The 27379-nt window shown below is 51.6% G+C and overlaps 10 protein-coding genes across 10 annotated transcripts; 6 read left to right on the forward strand and 4 right to left on the reverse strand.

Annotated features, from left to right (window-relative positions):
* Positions 1-765: 765 nt before the first annotated feature.
* Positions 766-1391, forward strand: PtrM4_138180 (uncharacterized protein; the record flags this gene model as incomplete). The annotated part of the gene is made up of 2 exons (XM_066109370.1): positions 766-866; positions 914-1391. 2 exons carry the CDS (start codon positions 766-768, stop codon positions 1389-1391), a joined length of 579 nt encoding a protein of 192 aa, XP_065960292.1.
* Positions 1392-1830: 439 nt separating this feature from the next.
* PtrM4_138190 (PaaJ, Acetyl-CoA acetyltransferase) lies at positions 1831-3571 on the reverse strand (the record flags this gene model as incomplete). The annotated part of the gene is made up of 5 exons (XM_066109371.1): positions 1831-1838; positions 1892-2632; positions 2733-2969; positions 3024-3134; positions 3193-3571. The coding sequence occupies 5 exons, from the start codon at positions 3569-3571 to the stop codon at positions 1831-1833; spliced, it is 1476 nt and encodes a 491-aa protein (XP_065960293.1).
* A 529-nt stretch (positions 3572-4100) lies between these two features.
* PtrM4_138200 (uncharacterized protein) lies at positions 4101-4775 on the reverse strand (the record flags this gene model as incomplete). The annotated part of the gene is made up of 2 exons (XM_001938130.2): positions 4101-4671; positions 4717-4775. 2 exons carry the CDS (start codon positions 4773-4775, stop codon positions 4101-4103), a joined length of 630 nt encoding a protein of 209 aa, XP_001938165.2.
* A 645-nt stretch (positions 4776-5420) lies between these two features.
* PtrM4_138210 (eukaryotic translation initiation factor 3 subunit D) lies at positions 5421-7252 on the forward strand (the record flags this gene model as incomplete). Its single annotated transcript, XM_001938129.2, has 3 exons — positions 5421-5628; positions 5685-6918; positions 6967-7252. 3 exons carry the CDS (start codon positions 5421-5423, stop codon positions 7250-7252), a joined length of 1728 nt encoding a protein of 575 aa, XP_001938164.1.
* A 577-nt stretch (positions 7253-7829) lies between these two features.
* PtrM4_138220 (uncharacterized protein) lies at positions 7830-9188 on the forward strand (the record flags this gene model as incomplete). The annotated part of the gene is made up of 1 exon (XM_001938128.2): positions 7830-9188. One exon carries the CDS (start codon positions 7830-7832, stop codon positions 9186-9188), a length of 1359 nt encoding a protein of 452 aa, XP_001938163.2.
* A 360-nt stretch (positions 9189-9548) lies between these two features.
* Positions 9549-11820, forward strand: PtrM4_138230 (ectonucleotide pyrophosphatase-phosphodiesterase family member 1; the record flags this gene model as incomplete). The annotated part of the gene is made up of 3 exons (XM_001938127.1): positions 9549-9956; positions 10005-11265; positions 11345-11820. 3 exons carry the CDS (start codon positions 9549-9551, stop codon positions 11818-11820), a joined length of 2145 nt encoding a protein of 714 aa, XP_001938162.1.
* A 415-nt stretch (positions 11821-12235) lies between these two features.
* PtrM4_138240 (WrbA, Multimeric flavodoxin WrbA) lies at positions 12236-13076 on the reverse strand (the record flags this gene model as incomplete). The annotated part of the gene is made up of 5 exons (XM_001938126.1): positions 12236-12396; positions 12464-12672; positions 12721-12852; positions 12905-12960; positions 13020-13076. The coding sequence occupies 5 exons, from the start codon at positions 13074-13076 to the stop codon at positions 12236-12238; spliced, it is 615 nt and encodes a 204-aa protein (XP_001938161.1).
* Positions 13077-14642: 1566 nt separating this feature from the next.
* On the forward strand, positions 14643-17582 carry PtrM4_138250 (peptidase; the record flags this gene model as incomplete). The annotated part of the gene is made up of 4 exons (XM_001938125.1): positions 14643-14804; positions 14854-15336; positions 15454-15685; positions 15739-17582. 4 exons carry the CDS (start codon positions 14643-14645, stop codon positions 17580-17582), a joined length of 2721 nt encoding a protein of 906 aa, XP_001938160.1.
* Positions 17583-18710: 1128 nt separating this feature from the next.
* On the reverse strand, positions 18711-24486 carry PtrM4_138260 (APG6 domain containing protein; the record flags this gene model as incomplete). The annotated part of the gene is made up of 4 exons (XM_001938124.2): positions 18711-19874; positions 19927-20306; positions 22823-24325; positions 24375-24486. 4 exons carry the CDS (start codon positions 24484-24486, stop codon positions 18711-18713), a joined length of 3159 nt encoding a protein of 1052 aa, XP_001938159.2.
* Positions 24487-24760: 274 nt separating this feature from the next.
* Positions 24761-26822, forward strand: PtrM4_138270 (Scm3 multi-domain protein; the record flags this gene model as incomplete). Its single annotated transcript, XM_066109372.1, has 2 exons — positions 24761-26378; positions 26428-26822. 2 exons carry the CDS (start codon positions 24761-24763, stop codon positions 26820-26822), a joined length of 2013 nt encoding a protein of 670 aa, XP_065960294.1.
* Between the last annotated feature and the right edge of the window lie 557 nt (positions 26823-27379).

A 27379-nucleotide genomic window follows, 5' to 3' on the forward strand; every position in this document is an offset into this window, starting at 1 on the left:
ATCTTGACGGATGTTAGTACGCTATTTATCATTGGGCCCGAGGCGTTGCGGGACAGGCTCAGAGCGGCTGGTGGGCAGGATGCGCAGGAGTTGAAGGGGGTTTATCGCAAGGAGAGATGATGTGGGGAGTGTTGGAGTGCAAAGTGTGCTTAGTGGGATGTGAGGTATTGGTTGTAGAGAAAGGACTTGAAGAGAAGGTGCGTCTGAGGTGGGGTTGATCTACAGAGTTATAGCTTGAAGATGGCAAGAAGACGAAAGTGGGTGTCGCTTTGGCGAGTAGATGTAGCCATGAGCTTTTTGTTAAGATACCAATATACATATGTCTCCCCAAAGCTTGCATGTTTCTGCTTGTGTGCTTGTGACTGATCGTGTCACGTAATTGCTTGAGATACCAAAGCAAGCAAGTGCTTCGTTCCTGTCCTATTAACCTACGCCAGTGACAGTGACGCCTCAACACCAACGTCCGCAAAGTCACTCTCCTCAAATTATATTGACTGAAACTCCGATCATATGGCACTGGGACTCTGGTCCTAGTCTGCATACTAAGTTTGACAGCTATATCTAGTAACTGAGTTCCCATGATACTGTTCGTGGTTGGGCATTTCCTGCAGCTCTCTTTCACATACGCAGCTTGTGGCCTGCGCTAACCCAAAATACTACGCTAGCAGGTAGGCAGCCATACATTACGGGCAACTCTTGCCCTATTAGCTCCAAATGCGCAACACAACTCCAGGTTTTAGCAGCCGCGTATCGACGACAACGAGGATGGAGCGCGAACCAGGCTCCATGTGCAAGGACACAGTCGAGAAGCCCGAGTCAGAGGATATCCCTGCAAGAGTCGAGGCCGAGGTCGTGATGAAGGCGTTGTGAGTATGAGCTGGGCGTCCAAGAGAAACATTGCTAATAATATCAGTAAGCCCACACTTCTTGGTCTCCCCGGAGAAGTTCGAAATCGTATCTACGAATACGTCATCGGCGGTCATATTGTTTACTATATGGGCCCACACGGCTGCACCGTAGGACGCGCGTGTGACTACGACCCTTCCAGTAAGGAGCAATGGACTCGTCTCTTTAGTCTCAGCCTCGTCTGTCATCAACTCAACCATGAGGCAAAGAACTTGCCATACACGCTCAATACCTTCATCTTCGATTTTGCTCACAAACGCATCAAGGATATGATCAAGGATGATAAGAAGAAATTCATTGCCACAATATCTATTTATTTTCATCACGACGATAATTTCATCTGGGTTCTTCCTCAGCTGGAGCAGTATACTGGTCTGAAGACTCTGTTCGACAGGGAATCCCGAGTTTACAAGCATCCTATTCTCAAGGAATTCGTCAAGAAGAGGGGTCTGAGATACGTACAATGTGAGCCGGACTTCTGGTGACAGAATCGCACGCGGCATACGTGAGGTACGAGCAAGTCTCGAATCCTTTCTAGGTATGTTGGCTTGCCGAATCATATGTCGCATGGACCTGACTTCTAGTTACACAGGCACCTATTAGCATCCGCCTGCTCTAGGCTCTTCATTGCCTAGATGTTCCGGCCTATGATGCCTTGTCTCCTGGGAAATAGAAAGGATGATTCGTACAATAGCATGCTACTGCCCCAGTCTTGCTATCTTCCACGAACTGAAGAGCTCTGATTTCTCACTGACAGCTCTTTTCGATCCGTATGATTCCCCTTCTCAATCAAGAAAGGGGACGGATGGACACACATAGTCACAAGCAGCGAACAAACAAATACTCAAAATGTGTGTTCATATCTTGAAATGACAACTTATGTAAACCTACAGCATCGCAGGCCTATCAAACCCAAAAAGCAATCTACCCTTCTTCTCACTATCCCTCCACACCCACCCACTCTTCCCTACAATCTCCCCCTTACCTCCCGCCATAATCTTCAACGTTGCTTCATCCCCATGATTTGCAAGAAACCGCTCCCCACCCTCCTTGACCCTCCCAACAACGAACCCCCGTAACGGCGTCCCATCCCTCCCAAACTCCACCGTGTACGTCTCCACCACCGCCTCGCCCTCAGCATCCCCCAAAATCTGCGGAACAGGCACATCTGTAATCTGCAACGGCAGCGGATTCTCCGTCGGGTAACCAACCCCCTCATCTCTTGGTTCCTTTGAAAGTACAACAACATACTGATAACTCAGCACACCACCATTACAAAGCACCAAACCCTTCCTCCCTTTCCCCTCTCTCAACCGCCTCGTCACCTCTGTAAGCGCATGCATACTATAATTATTGCCCGCGCCCCCAAACGACGTCAGTCCACCCAGCACCGTCAACTTCTTTTCGCCGCCCACGAGCGGTAAGCCCAGATGTTGCGCTGCTAGTTTAGGCACGATAGGGAAGCAGGAGTAGATATCTATGATATCGAGTTCAGAGACGGAGGTGCCGGATATGGTGAGACAGGCATCGAGAGAGCGCGACAGACTGGGTGAGGAGTGGTAGTTTGGACGCAGCCAGAATTCGTCCGAGTCCTTTGTGCCGGCGCCGCCAAGGGGGTAGATCCATTTTGAGGGGGGGATGGCGAGGGAGGTGGCGGTTTGAGGGGTGGTGAGGAGGAGGGCAGAGGCGAGGTTTACCGTGTTGAAGGCATTCATTAGGAGGGGATCTGTTGACAGGGATTGGTTAGGTATTAGTGGTATAGATATGTGTTTGTTTTGTGATTGCTCTGTAGGAGACCATTGGGGGCTGGGGAGTTGTGGACGTACATGGGTAGCATATCATTCTATTCTTCTTCCCTATGGTCTTAATATCTTCCTCGGTCTTGCAACTCCCGTAAATCCATGCTATTTCATTCTTCTCGGCTACTTTGGCAAATTCCGCATATAGCTTTGCGCTCTCTTCGTGGTTTTTTTGCGGAGTTTGTCCTCGGTGCGCTCGAAAGGCGTTTTCGTATAATGGGTAGACGTGTATAGGCGCTCCGATCTTGTGGATAGCACCGATATCTTTGGGGTTTGTTAGAAGAATGCATGGGTTGCCGGAGAGGGATGATATCTCACTGTTTCCTAGATCGCGACCTGTGGGTGAAAAGACAGAGTCTACGGCTTCAGCGGGAGGCGTCCAGCCTGGTGGAGGAAGCTTTTTGGCTGCTGCACATGCGGATACTGGGACTTTTGATTTAGCAAACGTGAACTTGGATTGCGCAATTGTGCTCTGTAGGATACGCACGTGATGCCAAAGCCTCACCCCCAGTAACAACAGCGACGTTACACTCCCCTTTTGCTATCCTTTTGGCTGCCTCATCGAACAGTTTCCCTGGCTTATCACCGCCGTGTTCAGAATATCTTTTCCATTTTAAATCGTCCTGCACGCCTAGTTTGTCTGCTAAGAGGCCTGGTAAGTCCGGATACGGCCATGTCCATGTCCTGACGACGTCGATGCTGTCGATTGCTGCTTGGAGATCTGCTGAAGATGAAGATGACGCGTCGTTGATGGCTGCTTGGATGGCTTCTAGCATCAGTGCTGCGGGCTCTTTTGCGTCGGCGATGGAGGTGGACCGGTTCTTGATGTCGCCTATGCCGATGATGATTGGGATGTTGGGTGCCATGGTGCAAATGGGTTTCAGGGTGCTCAGCAAAGTAGATTTTATTTTGTGATATCTACCTCTTAGAAATGCCTATGGGTTCAAGTAGTATGTTCACATAGCTCCGTACGTAGGTCGTTGTGCGTGAGGAGAGTCATGATGCGCGTGAGGCGTGGGCTGAAGTTGCCGAGGTACAATGGCAAGGCAGAGCAAGCTTGAGGATTGGCATCTTTGGAGCTGTGTATGATCACCTCGGACGCAGAGAAGTGTAAATAGAGTCTGTCTCATGATGAGACATGTTGGAGTATAGCTTAGCAATGTTGCGCATATCTGGGCAGCAAAACCATTATGGCAGGATTGGAATGGGTTGAATGTTACCCAAGTGGAGAACGACAGTAACACATGAACTTAATCGCTTTCTATGTCATACCCACACCCCAAGCCGTCATATCGTTCCCGCTATGGACTATGATGTTCCTTTGAGATCCGAGCTTACCAGCTCCATGTTCAGAAGGTAACACTCATACGTGTAGGTGCGAGCAGAGCTTTCTCGCTACTCAAACACAACCTCAACATCCGTAGCCATCACACTGTATGCTAACGCCTTTAGATGCAATCGCTGAAAAGCTTCCCGAACTACGGCATTGTTCCGGACTCCCTTTGGCCACTCTCGCATCTCGACAATAATCTTGCATAGTCCACGGAATCTGTTCATGCCGCAATCCTCCAACATGAACAGATTGTCCTCTGTAGCAGGCGGGTACAAGGCAAGACGCAGGGCCGTGATAGCTCTACGCTTCGCAGCTGGTACACTATCTAGAAACTGCTTGATGGTTTTGACGTGATGAAAGCGGAAGTCGTTGAGTCGGAAAATCAAGAGGGCGGTTTCTGCGTAGACTTGTCGACATGTCATAGCAATTGCGAGAAGCCGAGTGAAGTTATAGCGAGGAATCTTGTACTGGTCTCGGGGGGAGAAACCGTTGGGCTCTACGGCGAGTTGCAGGCGCGAAGACAAGGAGCGGCCGACCAGGATACACTGTTCTGAGAAAGCATACTCGTATATGCGATTTCTCAGCTCGCCGGGGAGGCGGAGAAAGAGAGATTCCTGTTGGTTCTGGAGGGTGCTGGGGGCTGTTAGATGATGTCGCTCATCATGTTTTGGTACTTACAGCCTGTCCGCATCGTCTTTGGACAGAGCGACGCGCGGCTGACGCTGATGTGATTTCATTGTGCTCCAAGATGTTAACGCGATGTCGAGGCGCGCTGCACGCGGATGTATACCTATACGGCCGTTGAGCGAGGCTGAAGTAGAGTGCTAAGGAAGTGGGTGGTTGTGATAAGTGAGACGGCTAGGTGCCTGCACATGTGCCTAGGTCACTGATGTCACGGGTAGATGCACAAGTATGGATTTCACCGAGATGTAAGTCGGTACGATCTCGACACAGGAAGCCGGAGTTATACAATGCAGATACCGCCCTGCTTTCGAACACCGGCCCGTTATCCTGTTTACTCCGCCAAGCATGCACAGCACACTCCGTCTCTTCGACCAGCGTTGAATGATGCGATAGTCATCGGCACGACGAATACCTGGAAAGTAGTGACCAGTACAGTAAGACAACGTTTCTGCTTCTCGATGAAGTTTGATGTAGTATCTTGGTGGTCGTAGCCCGAACTCGTAGAGCTTAACAAATTTGTCTAAGGTGAAGCTGGCATGAAGCCATGATGGTTTGGTGAGGTTTGGAGGAAGATGCTAGCGCGGGGTAGGGCTTTCGCTTTTCGTTAGCGTGGTAATCTTGGCAGCCCACCTTGAACAATTTCGTGGTTGTGCGGCAGCAACGGCGTGTTCGTAACAGCGTCTCAATCACTAAACACAATGGCACCAGCGTCATTATTGGACCTTGTGGCCGCGCTGCCCGATACCCAAACATGGGGACCGCCAGTCACGGACGAGACGATGCTCGAAGGCGTTCCCTTTGCGCCCTACTCAAAGGCGGATAAATTGGGTCGTATGGCCGACTGGACTGAGGGCAAGGACCGCGAGCGGGGAGGACGTCAGCAGTATGGGAACCGCAACTACAGGGGTACGTTGAGGAGAAGATAGTAGGAGAGGCAGACAAGGGCTAACGAGACAATGTAGACCAACAAGTATACGGCGCGAACCAGCAGACCAACCCCTTCGCTATTCAGGCTGCCGAGGAGGAGGCTACCTTCTCCGTTGTAGACAACACCCGAACATCAGCCCGTGGCCGAGGATTTGGACGAGGAGGCGGCACGGTTTTCCGTGGACGAGGAGGACAGCGTGGTGGTCAGGCACAACGTGGAGGACGGGGTACCTTCCAGCGCGTTGGTGGACGTGGTGGACAGCAGTACGACAACCAGCGCGGTGGTCGCGGTGGCAGAGGAGGACGTCGCTTTGGCTGGAGAGATGACAAGCCTCAGCGCAACCGTGACGCTTCCGTCCAGGTCAAGCCCGAGTGGAACGTCAAGGAGGAGATTGACTTCTCGCGCCTCAGTAAGCTTAACCTGGATACCCACGAGGGTGAGGACATCGACAGCTACGGTTTCCTCTACTACTACGACCGCAGCTACGACAAGCAACCTGGTGCCAAGACCTCAGAGCGCAGACTCAATGTTCTCGACCGTGCTGCCTACAATGTCACCACCTCGAGCGATCCCATCATGCAGGAGCTTGCAGACAAAGACGAGGCCACTGTCTTTGCCACCGACGGTGTCCTTTCGATGCTCATGTGCGCCACAAAATCCGTCTACTCCTGGGACTTGGTCTTTACCAAGAGGAACAACAAGGTCTTCATTGACAAGCGCGACGGATCCAGTTTGGACATGGTCACTGTCAACGAGAACGCCGCCGATGCGCCACTTGAGATCTCTGAAGGAAACAAGGACTCGATCAACAGCCCGGGTGCTCTTATGCTCGAAGCCACTCACATCAACAACGTTTTCCCTCTCCAGGTTGTTTCCGAGTCAGAAACCAACAAGGTCAACATGCCCCACGAGCACCCATTTTACAACGAAGAAGTTGAGACCGACCCGCCCGCGTCCAAGGCTTACAGGTATCGCCGATTCGACCTGTCCCTGGAGAAGGATGAGGAGCCTCTGCATTTGATTGTCCGAACAGAGCTCGATGCCGTTGTCAAGAACAACATCAACGGCGAGGATCAATACCTGACCATCAAGGCACTGAACGAGTTCGACAACAAGGCCCAAGGTGCTGGCGGTGCTCTTGACTGGAGGACCAAGTTGGCCAGCCAAAGGGGTGCTGTTCTTGCTACCGAGATGAAGAACAACTCTTGCAAGCTTGCTCGATGGACTGTGCAGAGTATCTTGGCCAAGGCTGACACCATGAAGCTCGGGTACGTATTGTCATTGGTCGTTCTGAGCCTTTGCTAACAATTTACTAGTTTCGTATCCCGTACTAACCCCAAGAACAACAACGACCATGTCATTCTCGGTGTTCTAACCAACAAGCCCCGCGACTTTGCCGCCCAAATGGCACTCAACCTTAACAATGGATGGGCTATCGTCCGTACTATTGTCGACATGGTACTCCGCATGGAAGAGGGCAAGTATGTTCTTGTCAAGGACCCTAACAAGTCCCTTCTCCGCTTGTACTCGGTGCCTATGCATACTTTCGAGGAAGAGGATGTTGAGGAGATGCAAGCACCGGCCGAGGAAGATGAGGAGTAATTATCGGACAGGAAAATGGGTAGTATTTCTTTTCTTTCAACGATATCCGTAGGGTTGGTTCCATGAGCACATGCATGATAAATGACACATCATTGAATGATGATACTCAACGGACGTTGTCCATTCTACATGACAGTTATCATTTTACCAAGACAACATGAGATCTGACTTGAAAATACTTCTTCATTAACATAGCGTGTGTCAAGCATTTGCAGGTGATTCGTGACTCGCCCACATGACTAATCATCAGATTGAGACAATCGCAGAAAGTGTTAGTATAAGTAAATATTGATCCCAGTAGATACCTACAGACAATGCGATCAACCTGATACATCCTCTAGTTCAACTATCGGTGTGTGGCTACTAAGGATGCAGGGACGTCAGTGGCGTGCACAGACTTGCCCAGCTTTGCCGGACTCATTCTCACTCGCTTGCACCCTCTCTCACGTCTACATCCTTTGTATATAATTCGCTTCTCTTATCTTGGGCCTTTAGGCGAAAATCTATTTAGATCGGCCCTTAATATCCCTTACTATGGCCGTTCAGCAGTATCAACTACAATTCTTCGCCCTCAACCATGATCGATGAACTATTGGTACACATCTCTGCACCAACTACTCGACAAACCGACGAACTTTACTATGCTTTGGCTGGCGCTTATCTTAAATTCGAACCTCTCAGAATACATGCAGATGAATCGCGACAGGATGCCGCTCCGGGGCCATCTGCTGCATCCAGGGTAAACGCCCAGACATCACCAAATAACGAGGACCCTGTCGCTACATCTTTCCTATCGACCAGCAAAGACTCTTACGGCAGCTTTCCGTCCTATATTTCCTCTGAAGGCCATAGTAAAGTTCGCGCAGGCACTAGAAACCAATTCTACTATGGCGCAGAGGAAGAAGACATCGACCCAACGGTTACCCGGCTTGATCAACTAGATCGCATCCATCGGAATTGGAAGAAACAAACAACGCCAAAGTCCAGCTTTACCGGCGGAAAATCAGCAACAAAGCATGTCTCCAGTAGTCCTGATGATGCCAATACAGCCTTCATAGAGGATACACAAGAGGCAGCGAGACAGCTTCAAAGTCAACTGTCAGACAGCTACTCCACAACTTCCGTGGATACATCTGAAGACGACTCGAATCCACAAGTTATACGGGAGTATCCGACGTCTCGTGCTGGACCCTCTGAGCACAACATCAAGAGCACACCCAATGTATTGGTGCCAGAGACGCCCAAGTACGGCAGCGTTGTTTCGAGTTCCAGGGAAAGCCTGCCCCTAAAAAGTGCTGGCAGTGTAGCGGAACAGCCTACTCATGTTCGCTTAAACTCATCTACCAGGTCCGATAGTACAGTCCCGAATACCCAGGAAAGTTTACGACCAACTGAAGCATTGCATTCATCGACCCCCACTCCTAAAGTTAAGGACAGCGGCAATAAGAGCCCGGGGACAAACCAAGAGCTCGCTAAGCCAATTGACTTCTCCAAGCTTTGCACCGAAGCCTATGCACCAGAGCCCAAGATATCCATAGCATGCCCGGGTAGTCTACCCTCTCAAATTACAGGGGCTTTGGAGGCGCTCAAGAACCAAAATCCAAACCGCTTCAGACCAGTCAAGCAGCGGGGTACTCCCAAAGCCGACGATCGAGGATACTGGTCTATCGATTGCGCTCACTGGCCTCAGGATTATCAACAAGAGTTCTGGAACCACATGTGCGACCAGGTCGCAAGCGATAGACTTGGTTGGGGTGTGACGTTGCATCGAGAGGGTGGTACTTCGCAGTCACTTGGTAGAGTCAAGTTGTACTGCTGGGGAGAGGTTGTAGAGCACATGTGGTTGGTGCTATGGCTCTTCTCCAGAGCGAAAATAAATGGCTCCAAACTGAAATGGGTTGACGCAGATGGAAATGCGATTTTTGAGATGACTTGAGTCGATTTGGCAAGACTGGGGTTGATCTACAGGTTTGGGTATGTCGTAGCAGGTTAATCCGATGTTCATCGTATGTCACATGCGCCAGCTGGCATCTAATAAATGTACAACGTAAATTGGAACCCAACACTTATGACTACTCAGCCAAGCAGCAAATTTTTCGTGTCGCTAGTGTAATGTACATGTATAGGACTATATATGTCCCTGCGTGGGTCTGGGTGACATTCCTACGCGCATGAAACATGACTGCCAAGAGACCGTCTGGAGTTGCTGATCCCCAAATATACTCTCGAACACGGTAGTGGCGTGCAACGTCTCCTTCTCTCCTAATTATGCCATCTCAGACCTGGAGACGCGACCATGTCTTCAGCATCACAGGAAAAACTACATAGGGTCGCTAGTTCGGACGCGGGCGACGACGAGCGGACCCTCTACGAACACACCGATGATGAAAGTCACGACGGCAGGCCCTCAGGCGAACTTTCCACCCGCGATCGCGAGATCCTAGACTCGGAAGACGAGCGCGAAGAGCTTCTTACACAGAAAGAGGGCATAAAGGATATTTTGAGCCGCAGGGGCTCCTCCATCAAGGTTGGGAAATGGGGCAAGAAGAAGCCGAAGACGCGTAGGAAAGGCGAAGATGCAGAATCGAGTGTACTCATGTATGAAATGGAGGAGGGCATGGGCGCTTCTTCTCAAAGCTTACGTTCGAGGAGAAGTTCCGAGGGCGACGAGCAACGATTGCTTGCGAGCGCATTGCATCAGAAGGTATGTTGACTTCCACGTATGCGCGAATGAAGCTGACAGTGGTTGTAGGCGCGCCGGAAGATTTTCTATCAACGGATAGCCATATATATCCTTATAATCATTCTTTTTGTCGTCCTCCTCGCCGCCGCCTATAATCTCTCTACCCCGAAAGATGTCAAAGACCTGGCCGCCATGGTCTCGAATGGCACCTCCCTTTTCGCCCCTACAACCATTCTGATATCGCTCGACGGTTTCCGTGCCGATTTCCTGTATCGCAACCTTACGCCTACACTCAATCAACTGATACAAGAGGGTATTTCGCCCAAGTACATGCTTCCTAGCTTTCCGAGCGTAACCTTCCCTAATCATTACACCATGGCGACTGGCATGTATCCCGAGGCGCATGGGATAGTTTCGAACACGTTCTGGGACCCAAAACTACAGCAAGAGTTCTACTACACGGATCCTAAACGAAGTTTACAACCGCACTGGTGGGGAGGCGAGCCCCTGTGGGTAACGGCCGAGAAGCAAAAGGTCCGGGCAGCAGTGCACATGTGGCCCGGGTCGGAAGCGAACATCTTGGAACAAGAGATTGCATACGTTGACAAGTACAATGGCTCGGAAGTGCTTGATAGGAAGGTCGACCGCATCATGGGCTTACTCGATCTTCCCGGTTCCAAGGACATTGGCGCAAGCGCACTCACGCCTCGGCCCCAGCTCATCGCTGCATATGTCCCCAATGTAGATGGCGACGGCCACAAATACGGGCCCAACAGCACTGAGATTCGGGATACGATCACAGCCGTAGATACTATGATGGGCGGCATTTTGGAAGGATTGAAGCAGCGAAACCTCACCGGTATCGTTAACGTCGTTGTAGTGTCTGACCACGGCATGGCCACAACCGACATTTCGCGCCTCATCCAACTCGAAGACCTCATCGACCCCAGCGAACTCTCCCACACCGACGGCTGGCCTCTTTACGGTCTCCGGCCGAAAGACCCATCCTCGCTCCAACGCCTCTACAAGCAAGTCAAAGACCGCACCGCTAACAACCCCAATGTCGAAGTCTACCTCCGCGAGAACATGCCGGAACGATACCACTTCTCCAAGAATGACCGCATCGCCCCACTGTGGATCATACCGAAAACAGGCTGGGCCATTGTCACAAAAGATGAGTTCAACATTGAAGCCGGCAAGAAAGATGGCGAGATATACCATCCCCGTGGTCTACACGGCTACGACCACGAGCATCCTCTCATGCGAGCGATTTTCGTAGCTAGAGGTCCTGCGTTCCCACATACGCCTGGTAGCATGATGAAGCCTTTTCGTAAGTAACCCTTCCTTTCAAAACACGGCTATGTCAGTCCGCGCAAAAAGGAAGAGTAGTTTGCTAACAAACACCCCAGAAAATATCGAACTCTACAATATAATCTGCGACTCCATTAACCTCACCCCCGCCCCCAACAACGGTACCTTGCGTCTCCCCCTCCGCCCCACTGGTCTCCACAACGAGACCCAAACCGCAGCCTCGGACCACACGCCTGAAGATCCCGTCCCACCCTATCCGTCCTCCTCGTCCGCCGCCCTACCGTCCTCCGCGGAGCTGGCTTCCATGCCCTCGGCTCTCGGCTCGCTATCCAGCATCGCGGCGTCGGCGTCGGGCATGGAGGATACGTCACCGACGGTTGACGAGGTGCCTGTCAGACCAACGCCTCCCACTGTACGGCCTACAGATGCTGCAGTAAAGGAAGGGGGCAAGAATGAGGAAGCGGGAGAGGATGGGCCCACGGGAGAGATGAGTTTGTGGGAGTGGTTGACGCACAAGGCGGATGGGATTAAGGATTGGGTGGATCAGTTTGTCGAGAGTCATGTTCCTATTTAAGTGTCGAACTTGGGGTTTTGTTTGGTGTTTGGATAGATTAGAGATTATTTTCGTTGTTGTTCTGTTTCCCGCTATCTGATACCCATGCTTGATGTTATTTTCCAATCAAGCATTTTTCTAATTCGACCATATCGATCTTTTTCACGGTTCAAAGTGTAAGTGTCGATGGTTGTGTGGTGATGATCATTACATTTCATTCCAAGTATTAAATCTCCGTCTACATGATATCACACTTTGATGGCAATCCACATGGACCCTCCTTGTCCTTTTCCGTCTTTTGCTGAGGTCCAGCAGAAGACGCAACAGGAGCACTTGTAGTTGTAGTGGCAGTGTTGGTAGCCGCCGGTGCTGTTCCATTCGTAGCCGCAGCACCGTTGGTCTCCACTGCCTTCTTCTCAGCCGCACCACCATCTAGTCACTGGTGAGCCTTGGCTACGGCCTCGTAGAAGGCCTTGCCCTGAGCGGTAGCAATGCTGAGCTCGAGGGGAGTGGGCTGGCGCGAGCCGTCGCCGGCGGAGAAGGTACCGGCGCCCCAGGGGGAGCCACCGTGGACCTCGTCGAGGTTTGCGAGTTGGGCTGGAGAGGGGGTTAGTATACCAGATATTACTGACTCGCCATCCAAGCTTGTGGAGTGTATACATACCGAAAGCGGTCTTGTAGCCTAGAGGCACGTAGATGAATCCGTGGTGCACGAGCGTGCTCATGGCAGCAATGCAGGTGCTCTCCTGTCCACCACCGAGGGTACCAGTTGAGACGAAAAGACCAGCGTATTTGCCCCAGAAAGCACCCTGTTGCCATTGTTTGCCTGTCATATCCCAAAAAGTTTTGAACTGGGCAGGAAAGTTCCCATACCTGCTGATCAGCATCGGGATGAAAGGTCAAGGTTAACAATCTTCTTACCTAGTAGGGATACCGAAGAGGATACCATCGAACTCCTCAAGGATGGAAGGGTCTTCGACGACAGGGACATCGGCGGCCTTGGCGGGCGCGTGCATCTTAGCGAGCACTTCCTCAGGGAGGGTCTCCTTGACTCTGGTTGAGTTGTTAGTATAAACGAGAGAAAGTAGAAAGAAGGGGTACATACTGGAAGAGCTTGGCTTCACCGCCAGCCTCCTGGATACCCTTCAACTCAGCATCGGCCTGGTTTCACTGTTAGCTCAAGCTATTCTGGGTCGCCATAAGACAGCGTCTGAACGTACCAATTGCTTGATGTGGCCATACATGGAATAGTAAACAATGGCAATCTTGGGAGCCATCTTGAACGCTTTGGGGGGGGGGTATCAAAAACTTGCGAGGAAAAAGAGTCTAGGTAATGAGGAGATGTAGAGTAACTATCGAGGTACAAAACAAAGACGAAGCTGCCTAGTGGAGAGACGAAGCGCTCCCCATCTTTATACCTTTGACGCACCCCACCACCCGATCCATACCCTATTCCCCGATTTCTTTCTGCAAACATCATGCAATGTCTTCCCACGACCGGACCAATGGTGCCGAAGCATCGAGACTCCACAACCCAGCGCTCCACGCTCAAAAGCTTTCCCCGATGCTAAGAAAAGCGTAGAAGCAGACGGTGGAAAGCATGGCAACGGGGGTGCCTGCCCCTCCTCACCAAACCTCTTGCAGTTTAGCGCAATCCACATGTCGCCTTGTTTGCAGTAGCGGCGTTGCACGCGATGCATTTTCAGGGCACGGTCAGTGGATTACATGAGGCTTTGGTAAGTGATTGAAAATACGCTATTGCTATCACGATCCGCCATCCGGATAACTGTAACCAAACTCTAAGCTCGCAGGCTGTCAAAGTCGCGTCCCGTGCTTCCGTGATTGTCATCGATTCGTTCCGAGTGTCGACGGCACAGTTCCGCCCGCAGGTTTGCGCCTTTCAGGCTTGTCAGCGCCATGCGTGCTTACTGATCTGCAATCTACCAGGGATGATGTCATGCATCTGCTTTGGACGGAAAAGCGGGTGTTAGTAAGCTCGCACATTCGCTGTTCGCGATTCCCGCCCGGAAGCTGGAAAAAGCAGGATTGCCGTGCCAAATTTTTACGAGGCGAGCGTCTTGTAAGAAGGATGAGAATACGATGGTACCTTACGCTTTCCTGCTTTGAGCAGACTTGCGTCGCCCAAAGCATTTAGGTTGGGAGGCGGGAGGTGTGGCCATTGCAGTCCGCTAACCTGTACTACTACCCCACAGCTATGACACCCAGCATCAACACCTACCTACATAGGTAGTTACGTTACGCTTCTGCCGCAAGCCTTCCACTACAATTTGATACACTCGTGAGATTTTCAACATCCGTAGTTGTACCGCCACTGAAGACCCTGAAAGGACCCTGAAAGGGGAACCCGGTCGCGTCCGCCTGGCAGGCCTGGGCGACAGCGAAGCTTTCTGTCAGCATACCCAACATATGGATCTCGCCGCAACTTGAAGCATGCGAGCCATATTTGGACCAAATCTAACCGCCTGCTGAACGCTCAAACGTACTGGCTTCTCACTACTTCACCGGCATTCATTCAATGAGAATTAGGCTTATCATTCCATTTGTCTTGGGTATCCAAGTACAATGCCGTTCTCCAGAACGGTCCGAAACGTCGTATATATATATATCTATATACGAGCAACCCGATTGCGTGGATGATTAGGCCGATCGCAATACAGGGAGCTCACGTCAGAAACGGTGGGTGAACTGCCTGCAACAGACATGCAGTCATCATGTTTGTACTTATAAGTATATCCACCACGTAGCCTCCTAGATATATCTTTTTTACGCCGTTTTGCGAAATCGGCGCGCCGCTCATTACCCCACATTCATTACTTGCAATTATGCTTTCATCCAAGTTCCGTCTTGCTGCATTGGTTGTTTCTCTTGCAGTCTCTACCGTTGCAGCTTCTAATCGCTCGCCTCAAGCCCCCCAGACTTACGTCCCAGGAGCCTACTTAGTAGAATTCGAGGATACAGATGCTGATAGATTTCCTACTACATGCGTAAGTTTTGTCGCAAGAATCTGACATCGATAACTAACAGCACATGCAGGATGCATTTTACAAAAACCTTACAAGTTGCAGTATCGCTGCCCACCCGCGCCTCGATCTGAACCACGAGCTTTTCAAGGGTGCTTCCTTCAAACTTGGCGATGGACATGATGGAGAGGATACGCTGAATCTGATCAAATCATTCTCCTGTGTCAAGCAGATTTGGCCCGTCCGCCTGGTTTCCAGACCGGTTGCCGATGTTTCGCTCGGAAACGGATATACTCAATCAATTCCACAACGTACGCACCAGAAGCGTGGTATCCAAGATTCATATCTTCCGCATGTCATAGGAGGTGTAGACAAGCTTCGTGCTCAGAATCTGACCGGAAAGGGGATATTCATTGGTGTGATTGACGGCGGAGTCGACTTCATGCACCCTGCCCTCGGCGGAGGCTTTGGAGCTGGCTTCAAAATCAGCGCCGGTGAGGATCTCGTAGGTAGTGCCTACGACGGAAAAAACACACCCGTCCCTGGTGGCAAGCCTGTAAGTAATTTGGTTTTGTTTGAAAGGGGTGTTTGTGGCACTATCTGCATATACTTATATACCCGGTCTGGTCGTAATTATCTTCTGCAATATCATTATGCTCACTGATAACAACAGATGGATTGTTATGGACACGGCACTCATGTTTCTGGCATTATTGGCGCCGATCCTAACCCGTACGGCTTCACTGGTGTGGCGCCCGAGGCCACTCTGGGCGTATGGAAAATCTTTGGATGCGTGTCCCCTTCAACTTCAAGTGATATGATAATGCGCGGATTCAACATTGCATATGAGGCAGGCGTAGATATAATCTCCGCTTCCTTCGGTACTTCGAGTGGGTGGTCTGAAGGTGAGTACAGTGAACTGGCGCGACCAAGATGGCTGGTGACTAATCAACACAAGACGAGGTGTCAGTGGTTGTCCAGCGCATCTCCGAGAAAGGAGTTGTAGTCGTCGTTGCCGCCGGTAACAACGGCACCATAGGACTCTTCGATGCTCAGGCTCCCGCCAATTCTGCTGGAGCGCTAGCAGTTGCTTCAATCGACAACTACGTTCAACCCCTAGTTTGGAGCAACGCCACATATACGACTAATGGCGCCAATTCCACCAATTTCGGATATATAAAATCTTATCCACAGAACATAAGCTTCGAACATGCAACTTTCCCCCTGTATGCACTCGATTACAACAGAAACGTGTCAGATACGGCCTGTACACCCCTCGCCGATTCAACCCCTGACCTCGGAGGATACATCACTCTGGTTCAGGCCTCAACATTTATAGATCGTTGCACCTTGGATGATCAACTGATAAATCTCGGTGCGAAAGGTGCAAAACGCGTCTTTTTCCACATTCGCAATTCCTACACTTATTTCCCAGTAGTAAATTCAACCAAGGTTGCATGCGGAATGGTATCGGAGAGAGAGGGCCAACATTTCCTTGATCTTCTCCAAGCAGGAAAACAGGTCAATGTCACCTTCACTGGTGCCGGGTATATCAACAGCACTGTTGCCACAAACAAGACGCAGATATCAGACTTCAGCTCTTGGGGGCCCACCAACGAGCTATCGATAAAGCCTGAAGTAGCAGCACCTGGTGGCAATATCCTTTCCACATGGCCACTGATCAAGGGCGGCTATGCAACGATGTCAGGAACTTCGATGGCCGCGCCTTACATGGCCGGCACTATTGCTCTGTTGATGCAGGCCAAAGGCAAGAAGTTTGCGACGCAGTCCGAGATCTTTAATCTCCTGACCACCACTGCTGACCCACTGAAATGGATTGCTCGCAACAGCACCTTTTTGGCACCAGTCATGCAGCAAGGCGGCGGAGGGCTGAATGCATACAAAGCTGCTTTCACCACCACCACAGTAGATGCTCGCTTCATTGGTTTGAATGACACTGCGCACTTTACGTCCGTTCATGTCATCAACATCAAGAACACATTCAAGCAAGCTCAGACATACACGTTCGACAATCTCAAAGCACCTACCGTATACACATTCAGCAACGGTTCCCACTATCCCACCGAATACATGCCTTGGCATAAAATACGGCCTGAATTCGATCAAACCAGTCAGGCCAGTGCATCCATTCGCTTTGAACCCGAAATCCTCACTGTCGAGGCTGGCTCGATCGGAAAACTCACCATGCACTTCACCCCACCTAAGGGCCTCGACGCGTCTCGACTGCCATTGTACAACGGCTACGTTGCTATCAACGGCTCATGGGGCGATTCACTCACCGTGCCTTATATGGGAGCCAGCGCCAACATGATTGACCAGCAGCTCTTCGACAAAGAGCTCGACTACCCCTACCTCGCCCGCAGCACAAACGTCAGCCAGAGAATCAACGGCAGCGACTTGTTCCCTCTTCCGATCGACTACAAGCTTCGCAACGAAAACACCAGCTATCCGACCATCATGTGCCAGTTCGCCATGGGCTCCCGCGTCGTTTCCGTAGACATTGCATCAAAGGCAAAGAACGGCACGAATATCCAGCTGGGTAACTCGACAAACGATTCCGATCGTATCCTAGGACCCTTGCCTGATATGCCTCAGTTGAATCAGTGGCGCGGTGAAGCTTTCAACTACACGTGGAACGGCACGCTGGCGGACGGCCAGACACCTGTACCGGCGGGCACGTACAAGCTCATCCTCAGGGCATTGAAGATCTTTGGCAACCAGGACGACGATGCGGACTATGAGAGGTGGGACTCACCTTACTTCAACCTCAAGTACTACTAGGCGAGGAGATCCGTGCGTGCGATGATGCGCTCAGTCAGGTGTTTTACCTTCAGGCTTCCCATAATTACACTTTTACTTTGTGTCACCGAACACGTTCTATTTCTTATCATATATCATCTTTTTTCTTCTAACATGTATATCTCATGATGTCCATTTCATCTACCCGAAATCTCAAACACGCCTGTCAGCCAGGCTACTCTTATCGTCCGAGCGTGCCCTCGATGCAAAATCCTTCATGATATTGGTAAGCAGAGGAATTAATCATCCCAGGGCTGACTTTTCTTAACGCCAACGCTTCCATGTAACCAGTCACAAGTACACAGCCTACCATCTACCACACTCCAAACATGACATCTTGTATTACAACCTTACATAACCGCCCGACCAACCGATCCTGCAGATACCGAGACTCGCATCGCACTGTCCTAGAGCAACGTCATCGGCGCAATACTGACGACATTGCTCGGGGAAAGTAATTCGTTTGTGTAGCATGAAGAAGTTGTTGGGCTTGGAATTTATTAGTTGGCAATTATTGCGTGACGAGGTACCCCAACAGCAGGGTCATGGCGCCCGCAAACAGGACCAGCTACACGTGCCATAGGAGGCGGCCGTCAGTGGCATGATCGCCAAGACACTACACGCCCCAGAGAAGGACCTAGAAGAATATGCAATCCTTGCACCAAACGCATGTCATTGTGTCACGATGCAGATCATGATTCCATATCGTTTGTTTCATTGGTCATGCTTTGAGAAAAAGGGAAAATGATGAAATTTGCCTAGTAGTTTTGAACGCTGAAAATGCTAGAGGAAAACATTGAATACTGTAACCACAGTAAGGAAGACGTGTAAATGCAGCAGCCACCATCGCCATGCGAGTAAAACAACCCAATGAACAGCTTTTTCAAACATGGCCATGTCTTGCTTTATAAGAGGAAACCCACTGAAACGAGAAAGAGAAGAGAAGGAAAAGTACACCCTATGCATGAAAATAATTGGCTGCTTTTCGGCCTGAAAACTTTTGGCTCCGGGCCTTGTTGCGCATGCATGTGGCCGTTATGTCGTTAAAAGTCGTTATGAAAGGATACAAGTGAAATGAAGTTTAGTCGTCATTCGTGGATCGTTCCACGATCACGTGCGAATGGAGAGGAGCCTGCGACGGACGCCGGCGAGGAACTCGGCCTCCTCGATGCGCTGGAACTGCGCCTCTTCCTCTTTTCCGTAGAGTCCGGTGCTGCCATACGGGCCCTTGCCGCTGAACTCTACATTCTGTGGCCAGCGGCCGTCGGATGAAATCTGCGCCAAGGAGAAGTCACCGTGCACGGACTGGAAACCAGGCTCGAAGATGCACTCGGCAAAGAAGAGCTCAATGTAAAGTTCGCGGGGAATAGCGCTCTCGGCACGCAACCGAATGAAGCGCCGCGCTTGTTCCAGCAGCTTTTGTAGAGCATCGGTCGCCTCTTGAGTGGAGCGGCCATCCTCGTGTTCACACAAGTGCAGGGCGCGTACCTGCAAATCGCCCGAGAATTTGGCATCCTCATTGGAAAAAAGGTGCGAGCAGACAGACGGAAGCGAGATGGACAAAGTCTGCAGCTTGGGGCAGTTGCGGAATGTGTCGCAAAGATGCTCACTGTCACTTGGGGATCCAGGATGCGGGTGCCAGAAGCCATCTTGTGACCGCGGGCTGTGCTCGAGAACGCGAAGTGTCTTGCGAGATGCCTTGACGATAGCCATAACGCCATCGATGGTAATGGAGGAGTTGCAGGTCAAGTGGAACTCTTCAAGCTGGGTGGCGGTGCGGGCAATGGCGAAGAGGTCGTTGTTGGTGATAGGCATGAAGTTTGTGTCGCCAAAGATCTTCAGTCGTCGTAGCTGGCTGAAGTTGACAGACTGTAGAGGCTCGAGATCAACGAGGTTGTCCTTGTCTGCAGCTTGCTGCGATGTGGGGTCGACACACTGGAGCTCCAAGGACTGGAGTGGCTTGCCAGTACCGGTCAAGACAGTTCGCCAGGCATCGGCACTCACGTGCCTGATGGTGGTCCATGGAAGGGAAAGGGAGGTGATGTTGGTACAGTTCCTGAGCGACTCAAACACAAGACGATCAGTTTCGGCGGTGTAGAAGCCGTGGACCCACATGCGCTTGATCTTGGAAGCTACCTGTGGGTAGTCGTTGCAGATGCTCACAGTGCGCTTGAGGGAGGCGAATGGGTCGCGGTAGACGGCCGTGCCAGTCAAACGGTTAATGAGCTCGTAGAGCGGGTAGCTCTCTCGCCTGTTGGAAAGTTCTGCCCATCGCTTTGTGTTGTTAGTGCAATGTCTGGAGACGGGGGATATGGTTCGTGCTTACCTCTCCACCCTTCCATCGTCGGATGTAGACGTCCTTGATGGAGTGTTCCAGCGCCCACTCGTGCCACTTCCAGCACACGGATCGTAGAGTGGCAGTCGCGTCCCACTTGAGGAGCTCAGGCGGGACCGGGCCTCTAACATAGCGTTGAAGCTTGGCCCTCTCTAGAGGGAGGGGTGCTTGCTGGAGGCCAAAGGTGTACGTTGGGCCATCACGTACATTGGCCTTGGTAACCTCGTCGAGGATCTGGGAAAGAACTTCGTACGGGAAGTCGTTGATGTGCATTGAATTCTTCGATGACGGTAGGGTGACTCGATGTCTGTATCTTTGAAAGCTAGTGGGTGAGTAGTTGCCAATGACTACTTCGGGGTGCTGTGTTGAGACTGTAGGTGAAAGGGAAGTTGGGTAAGATTGATGGTTAGTCGGAGATCAAGCAGAGAGTGAAGGCAGGCAACAGGTCTCTTATAGTCAAAGGGGTGCTATCCTTGCCCGTGCCGCAGAGATTTATTTGGACAAAGAGCACCAGGCACCGTGGTACATGGTTAGTCAAGAGACAAGCCTGGGGAAATGCGCCGGCTGCAGCAGCGCCAACGACCCGGACTCGTCGCGCCAAAAGGGAGAGGCGGTAGCGCAGGCGAGCCAATGGGCCCGTGTGCAATCCATCACAGGTGTGTGGTTTTGCGATGGAAAGGGCTCTAGAGGTGAGGTTCTCTTTACGTCAGCGGGGGCTTGGCGGCGTCGGAGCTGCTGGGAGGCAGAAAATTGGCTTCACGTGGTCGCAGGCCAGCATTTCGATTACCCCCAGGAAATTCATTTTAGGGGCCACCTGACCACCAATGACACATGGAAATCTCTGTTGACGCCTCCGACCAGCGTCTGCCAGCGCTCGAAACGACTCCTCCCCAGCCTCGTGCCTGCATCGCGCCTTCCCGCTGGGCATGTCCGTGCCTTCTTTGATGATGATGCTGCCACTGCTGCCGATTGATGCCGGCTGCCGTTGGCTTGTCGCCTTGGACTTCATCTCACCACCGCTCCACAAGCGTGCCATATTGCTGCCTCCGCACCCGCCAGTCGCACCTTCTCCGCACCCGTAAATGGATGTCGTCACGGCTGATGCCATCCGTGCACCGTCTTGCACGTTCCATGTCGTCAAACTGGCATCGTCTTGCATAGACAGCACCACTCCATTCTCGCCATGGTCGACTCCATCTCCGGGTGACCGTGACACGTATGTTGCCGACTGTTGCATGAGCTGGACCTTAGCTTCACCATTGTCTTTTACCCCTGCCTGCTTTTGATATTTGTTACGTCTTCGCAACCTACCCCCTCTGCAACCAGGAGTCAATACCGTTATACGGGAACTACTCTAGCTCTAGAGGGGAACCGAGCCCACTACACAGCATCCCCAAGCAATCTATGAGCTAACAAAATGCGCTACCCCGCGAAGATCTCAGAACCCCTTGCCAGGTGGATTCGTGAAGCTCATTTAGCTCTGGAACCGATCTGGCCGACCTGCAACCTAGCTACGGGAAAGAGATTCCGTTTCCACTACGAGCGTCCGTCGTCGCCACATTGAGCCGACGCAAGCCTACGATTCTGACTTGAAAACGGCCTTGTTCTTGCTCCGTTGGACGCGCGCCTCACCAGCCATCACGAGGCGGTAATGACCTCAGCTGACACTCTCCCTCGAGCGCTAAGAGCCGCAACACCATGGCACAAGCATCGTGACCTTCCGCTTTAACCTGCTGCATTGAGCACTGCCACGCTGCAGCGCTTGCTTAACGCCGGCACCTTGCAGGAGCCGGCCTGAGTGTACTGTCTGTGCTTACCGGACTCCGCATTGTGGCAGCGCATCAACATCAGTAGAACGGCCCAATGTTGCACCCTCCGAAGGAAAATGTACCCCTTGGGTTAGGATAACAGCCCTTCCCTACCGTGGAGCTTCTTATTATAGCTAGCTCCTACCTGACAGCCTGCAGGGCTCTGCGTTAAATCTCATCTAGGAGAGTAATGTTCGAACTAATGGTTTTCTAAAAGCTCAAAGCTGTATCTCCGGCTGGAAAGCATCCCTATCGTTTCAAGAAGGGTACTACAGCGGGTTGCTATCTTGCCTCCCTTCCGTACCAGTCGGTAGTTCCCGACACCAGCTTGCCGACTTCCGGGGAAAGATGCCCGCAAGGCCGTCTGGATGACGCGCAAGCCATACGAGTCCGCCACTGGAACTGTGGACCGCTAATCGCTAGCTGAGCGTGAAACCGGTCAAAGTATCAACATATTCCTTCTTGATCTGCACAAGATTGTCTTTTCTTGAGAACAGCTGGGTTGCTAGACGTAGGCCGATACCAACTTTATGGTATCAAGGAGATTATTTCCGCCCGGGATATCCACTTCCACCGCCAAATCTTCCAGATCGAGTGTGTCTCGAGTGGAACTTCCCATGTTGAGCAGTATCGAGCTCCAGACAGGCTTTAGGCTTCCAGTTTAGGACTATCGTGTTTACCGGTCTGAGGTTTCTTATCTTGCACTACGCGCCGCGAGCGTAACACGGAGAGCAGACTTGGAGTAGCACCGCCACATGAGGCTTTTATGCGACTTGCTCAACCGTGCAACTGGAGATAAGGGGATACTGGAAGCAGCGGAGAAACACGAATTTGAGCTTTTTTTCTCGACGCAATAATGGCGCAAAGAAGACCACGGGTGTAACATGAGGTAGGGGCAGTGGAGCATGGGAGACACAAGCACAGGGTAAGTGGTTGAGTGGCCATTTGCAAGATTTTCACCATTGTCACAAACAATCTGGGACATCTCAAATCATGTCATCAATGGGGTATCTTATCTATCATCTAACCAAGCATGCGTTCTCTCTCTTGCCCGTGCTACCTCCTTCTCGCCCCCATACTCTCAACATTGTTCGCATGTGCAAGCAAGTACTTGCAGCACGTGAGGGTATACTTGCACGCCTTTGTCCAGCCCTCATCTTTATTCAAAGCAAGCTTGATACTCTGATCATGAATACGATCTTTGCGTATCTCATACGGCATCTTGACCCCACCGGGCCCGCCGATACCAGGGCCCCCTATACCCATGCTACCTCCAGCAGCAGCGTTGTTGGGAGCCGTGTTCTCAACAAAATCGCCGAGTTGGCGGAGGCATTCCAGAAAAGCGACCATGGCGGTATCGAACTTCCTATGTAAGAAACCAAAGTTTATGGGGAAGTCGCCCGAGGAATATAGTTCTAGCCGGTGTTTTAACACTTGCGGTGAGTTTGCTGCGGTGCTGGTGCTGGTGGTAGATTGTGCTTGTTGACGTGTCGATTCCGTGCCCGGTACCCCGCCTTTTGTTTCTACACGTGTTATGGTGGATGTCGATCCCATGGGGCACAGTTCGTAGCCATCGAACTTGTAGCCCAACCGCTCAGCCAGAGTAGCCAGGAGGAGGCATGTTTGGCCCCATGCTGCGTTGATCTCGGGCCAGTCGACGTAGGGGTTGGGTAAGCGGCCTAGACGCAGACCGTTGATTGTGGCAAAGTGGTTATCATGTGTGATATTGAAGGTATCGTTGTATACGCTTCTCCTCTGTAGCTGGCTCAGTATCTGTGCATCATGTGCATATCGCGTGGCAAGAGCGTCGCGCTCGTTCTGGAACTCGGTCAAGGTTGAGTTGAAGGCATTCCGACTCTTCCAGAACTCGCTCTCCTCCAGATCTAGTATACGAGCCTCGGTTTCCAAGGCAGCCAGCTGGGCATCTAGGTCCGCCTTCTCCGCTTCCAGGTTCTCGAGCTGGGTGATCGCAGTACTTTCGGCCTTCTTCGCGGCCTTGAGTGCGGCTTCGGCGGCTTTGACTTCTTCGGCGCTCGGCACGTCCGTATTGGCCCGGCGCAGGTAGTCGACGTATGCGTCACGCTCGCGGGTCGCCACGCCCAGTCGCTTCTGTAGGCCGTCTATGAGGAGCTCGGTACATTCTACACAAATGGGATGGTCGATGTCGGAGCGTGCGGATAGTATCTCGAACATGCGATTCGTAGTCTCGAGCCCGTCGGCTAAGCTTCCGCCTCCGGGCGTGCCTGAGGCTGCCACGATGCTCTTTCTTCGTGCTCTATCGCTCCCGTTTGCTTGTGACTCTTCCACTTGTGTTTTGCGATCTGTGCCCTGCGCTGATGTCGTAGGAGGTGAACCTATCATGGACTCGGACATGTGCACATCTATAAAAGACATTGCAGGATTTTGAGGTCCATTTGACTGTTTCGATGGCGGTGGGCCTTGTATATTGCGTCTGAAGGTCGGGTTTCTGGCGTTTTTGGTCGCATCTTCGTACTTCTTCTGGCGCTCCGGAGGGTTTGGAGCGCGCGACTGGCGGTTAGGAGAGGTTTTGGGCGGAGGTTGTTGGCTGGAGACTGTCGAGTCTATCTGAGTCAGTATGGCTGGGACAGAGTGAAGCCTATGAAGGCATACCGGTTAGTAGCTTGAAGGCGGCCGGGTTGAGTTGATCGATAGAAGCATCGATATCTATGGGCGTGCGGCATTTCTGACAGGCTAGGCCTGTTGACTTCTTGTCGTTGGCCATATTGTCAAGAGCTGTACATTTTCATGCTTCAAATGCTTAAAGCATGCCAGGCGTGCTTTACGTGAGGGAGTGAATGACGACGGTGCTGTACTGTAGTTCGCGGTTGGAGATCATCTGCACCCGGGTGGGGCTCCCGCCGCTAGTTAAGTTGGACAGGCCGGGGGCAGTCGCGTCCCAGCCATGATTTATCGCGTCGGCTTGTGTATCTATCGCATTCGGCCGCAAACATCCCATCTCCCCCGCCAACATACCGCGCCCCTCACCTGTTTACGTCATGGAGTCGCCGGCAAAGCGCATGCGCATTCTGCAGTCGGTCGAAGTCGACGAGGAGAATGAAGAGTACATCAACGCGAAGAGGAAGCAGCAGCAAAAGTTCAAGGGCCGCCTAGAGTCCATCTTCGACAAGTATGGAAGCATGCACGAATCAATGAGCGATGAGATCGACATGAAGTTGAATAGAGTCGTCGTGGATAGAGGGCATCTGCGCCGACTGAAGCGTCAGGTCAACCGAAAGGAAACCATGCTATTGGACACTCTAGGACTGACAGTTGGACATGAGCCAGAGGAACAATGTGAAGAGGAGGAGGAGAAGGTTGAGGATTCAGAGGACGAACTGGCTCTGACACAGCCAGTAAAGTCTAAAGGTGGGCGGCCTGGACAGGACAAGCATGGAGAAGCGATTCAGCCTGCGCAAGACAAAGCGCAACATAGCGACGCGAGTCATCCGGCATCATATCAGCCATACCCTTCGGCGACATCGATACCGCAATTGACCTCACCGCAAGCGCCCAACACGCCGAACCCGACCGCGAACCTCCTGCAACTCGTTCAATTTCCACAAACGCCTGCGGGACAGCAGGCACAAACTGCTTTCTACACAACCTTGACGCAAACCATCAACCAGGCCATACACCAAGCTGTAGTCCCGCTATTTGCAGGCCTACTGCCATCGAATGCCCCGATACCCTTCGCGACCGCCGCCCCACCGCCGACCACACCTATAACAACCAGCGACAAGGTTGCGCCAGCAACAGACCCCAAGTGGTTCTTTCCTCCACTTTCTGCCAAAGGAAACCACAATCCAGTTGCTCAGTCGAGTCCCCTGCCAACCCTCCCAGCCTCCACAGCAGTTCCGGCAGCGCAAGAGGCAATTATTCGACAAGATGGAGATGGTGTGCTACAGCAACCGCGTGAAGAACAAGCTGTTGACAATCAGCCTGCTAAGAAACAAACTTCAAACGAAAGGGCATGGAATTTGGTTGGTACAAGAATACACCAAAGCTCGCCGACTGTACCACGCCGAAGCAGTCCACGCGTTGAGATACAGAGGCGGATAGCACGGCATATAGTCAAGAAATACCATTTCACTCATGAAGATGATGTGTATATCAGCAAGCGTAGGTTAATAGATGGAATGACCTGGCCCCATATCAAGGCCAGCAAGAAAAAATGGGAACAGTGGCCACTGAAAGCTTTACATAACCGTTGGAGTCGAATCAAGAATGATAACTTACACGTACAAGAGGCACCAGTAGTCCTCGTGGGCAGCCCTATTCAGGGTAACGACCATAGCTCTGTTACACAGGCTGAACTCCCGTCGGTGCAGACTCACCATCTCCCAACTCCGAGCTCTTCTGAGCATGAAGATAATCAGCAAGATAAGATGGAATCGACACAAGAAGAAGGCAACTACAACATCCTCTCATCAAGCACGCACTTCGATGATGACGAAAGGGACCTTTTATCATTAGCGGGCGACGACTTGGCTGAGGATCAGCTCCTGATGCCGAGAGATGATACACCGGATCCCGTACCAGAAGACGTCATAATCCCTTCTATAGAAACGAGGGACTTCATCGACGAGGAGCAGCTACAGCAAGACTTACTCGCTAGTTTGCCAATGCGGGGGCGCAACCCTCACGCCCACATTGCCGGTTCCAGCCAAAGTAAAGAAAGAGTCTGTAACCTCTTCCCCAATATCAACACGGAAACCGGACAAGGCACCAGCCAGTTGGGGAGTAGTGCCCGACTCGGAAGCAGAAGACGACGAAGATGGCTCAGCGAAAACGGATCCGACCACACCCACGATCACAACTAGTGCCAAGAGCCTCGCTCCGCACCAACAGAGCCCACACGCCACGCACAACACGGCACATGGCAATAGCAATTCCATTGACCTTGTTGACGATGACAATTTCCCAACACCGGCCACCCCGCAGATAAAGCGCGAGACCAGCACACCCCCCAGCAAACTTCCTCTCTACCCTGCAAACACCGATAACTCAACCAAACCGCCTACTTATGCTCGACTCTTCGGGCTCAAAATCTGCGTCTAAGGCTAATCGCAAGACATATCTGAAACAGATCAAGCAGAGCTGGACCAGGAAGAATTCACCCGCTCCAAAGAGTCTTGTGAAACGAAAAAGCTTTCCTAGTTTGGGAGCTCGAAAACGCGCTTGGATAGATGATGGAGATGACGACGTGGATGAGCTTGCCATGTAATATTGTCTTGACGTTGATACCGCGCTTATACGTTTGAGATACCCTTTGTTTGCTGCGAATGATTTGTGAAAGTATATAGCATAGCCTCATCATTATTGATATGTATACTAAGGCCGATCGATGTACGGACTGTAGAATGCCGAAATATATATTGTAGATCGTGTACGCTCTTACCAACGAGCTGTGACAGGCAGGCACTGCTAATACTCTCGTTTGAATGGTGTGATTGCGTCGCTCTTTCCGTCTTCTCCCGACATATCCTCCCCCACATTCAATCGCATATGGCGGAAATTCCGAGGCCGCAAGTGACGCCATTCACCTTCGCGGTGCTGTACAAAAATCCGGTTCCAATTGAATCCAGCAGTACTTGGCGATAGCCAAGGGTGTTTAC

The sequence above is a fragment of the Pyrenophora tritici-repentis genome, chromosome 8, assembly GCF_003171515.1.
Source record: "Pyrenophora tritici-repentis strain M4 chromosome 8, whole genome shotgun sequence".
In the NCBI taxonomy this organism is placed as follows: domain Eukaryota; kingdom Fungi; phylum Ascomycota; class Dothideomycetes; order Pleosporales; family Pleosporaceae; genus Pyrenophora; species Pyrenophora tritici-repentis.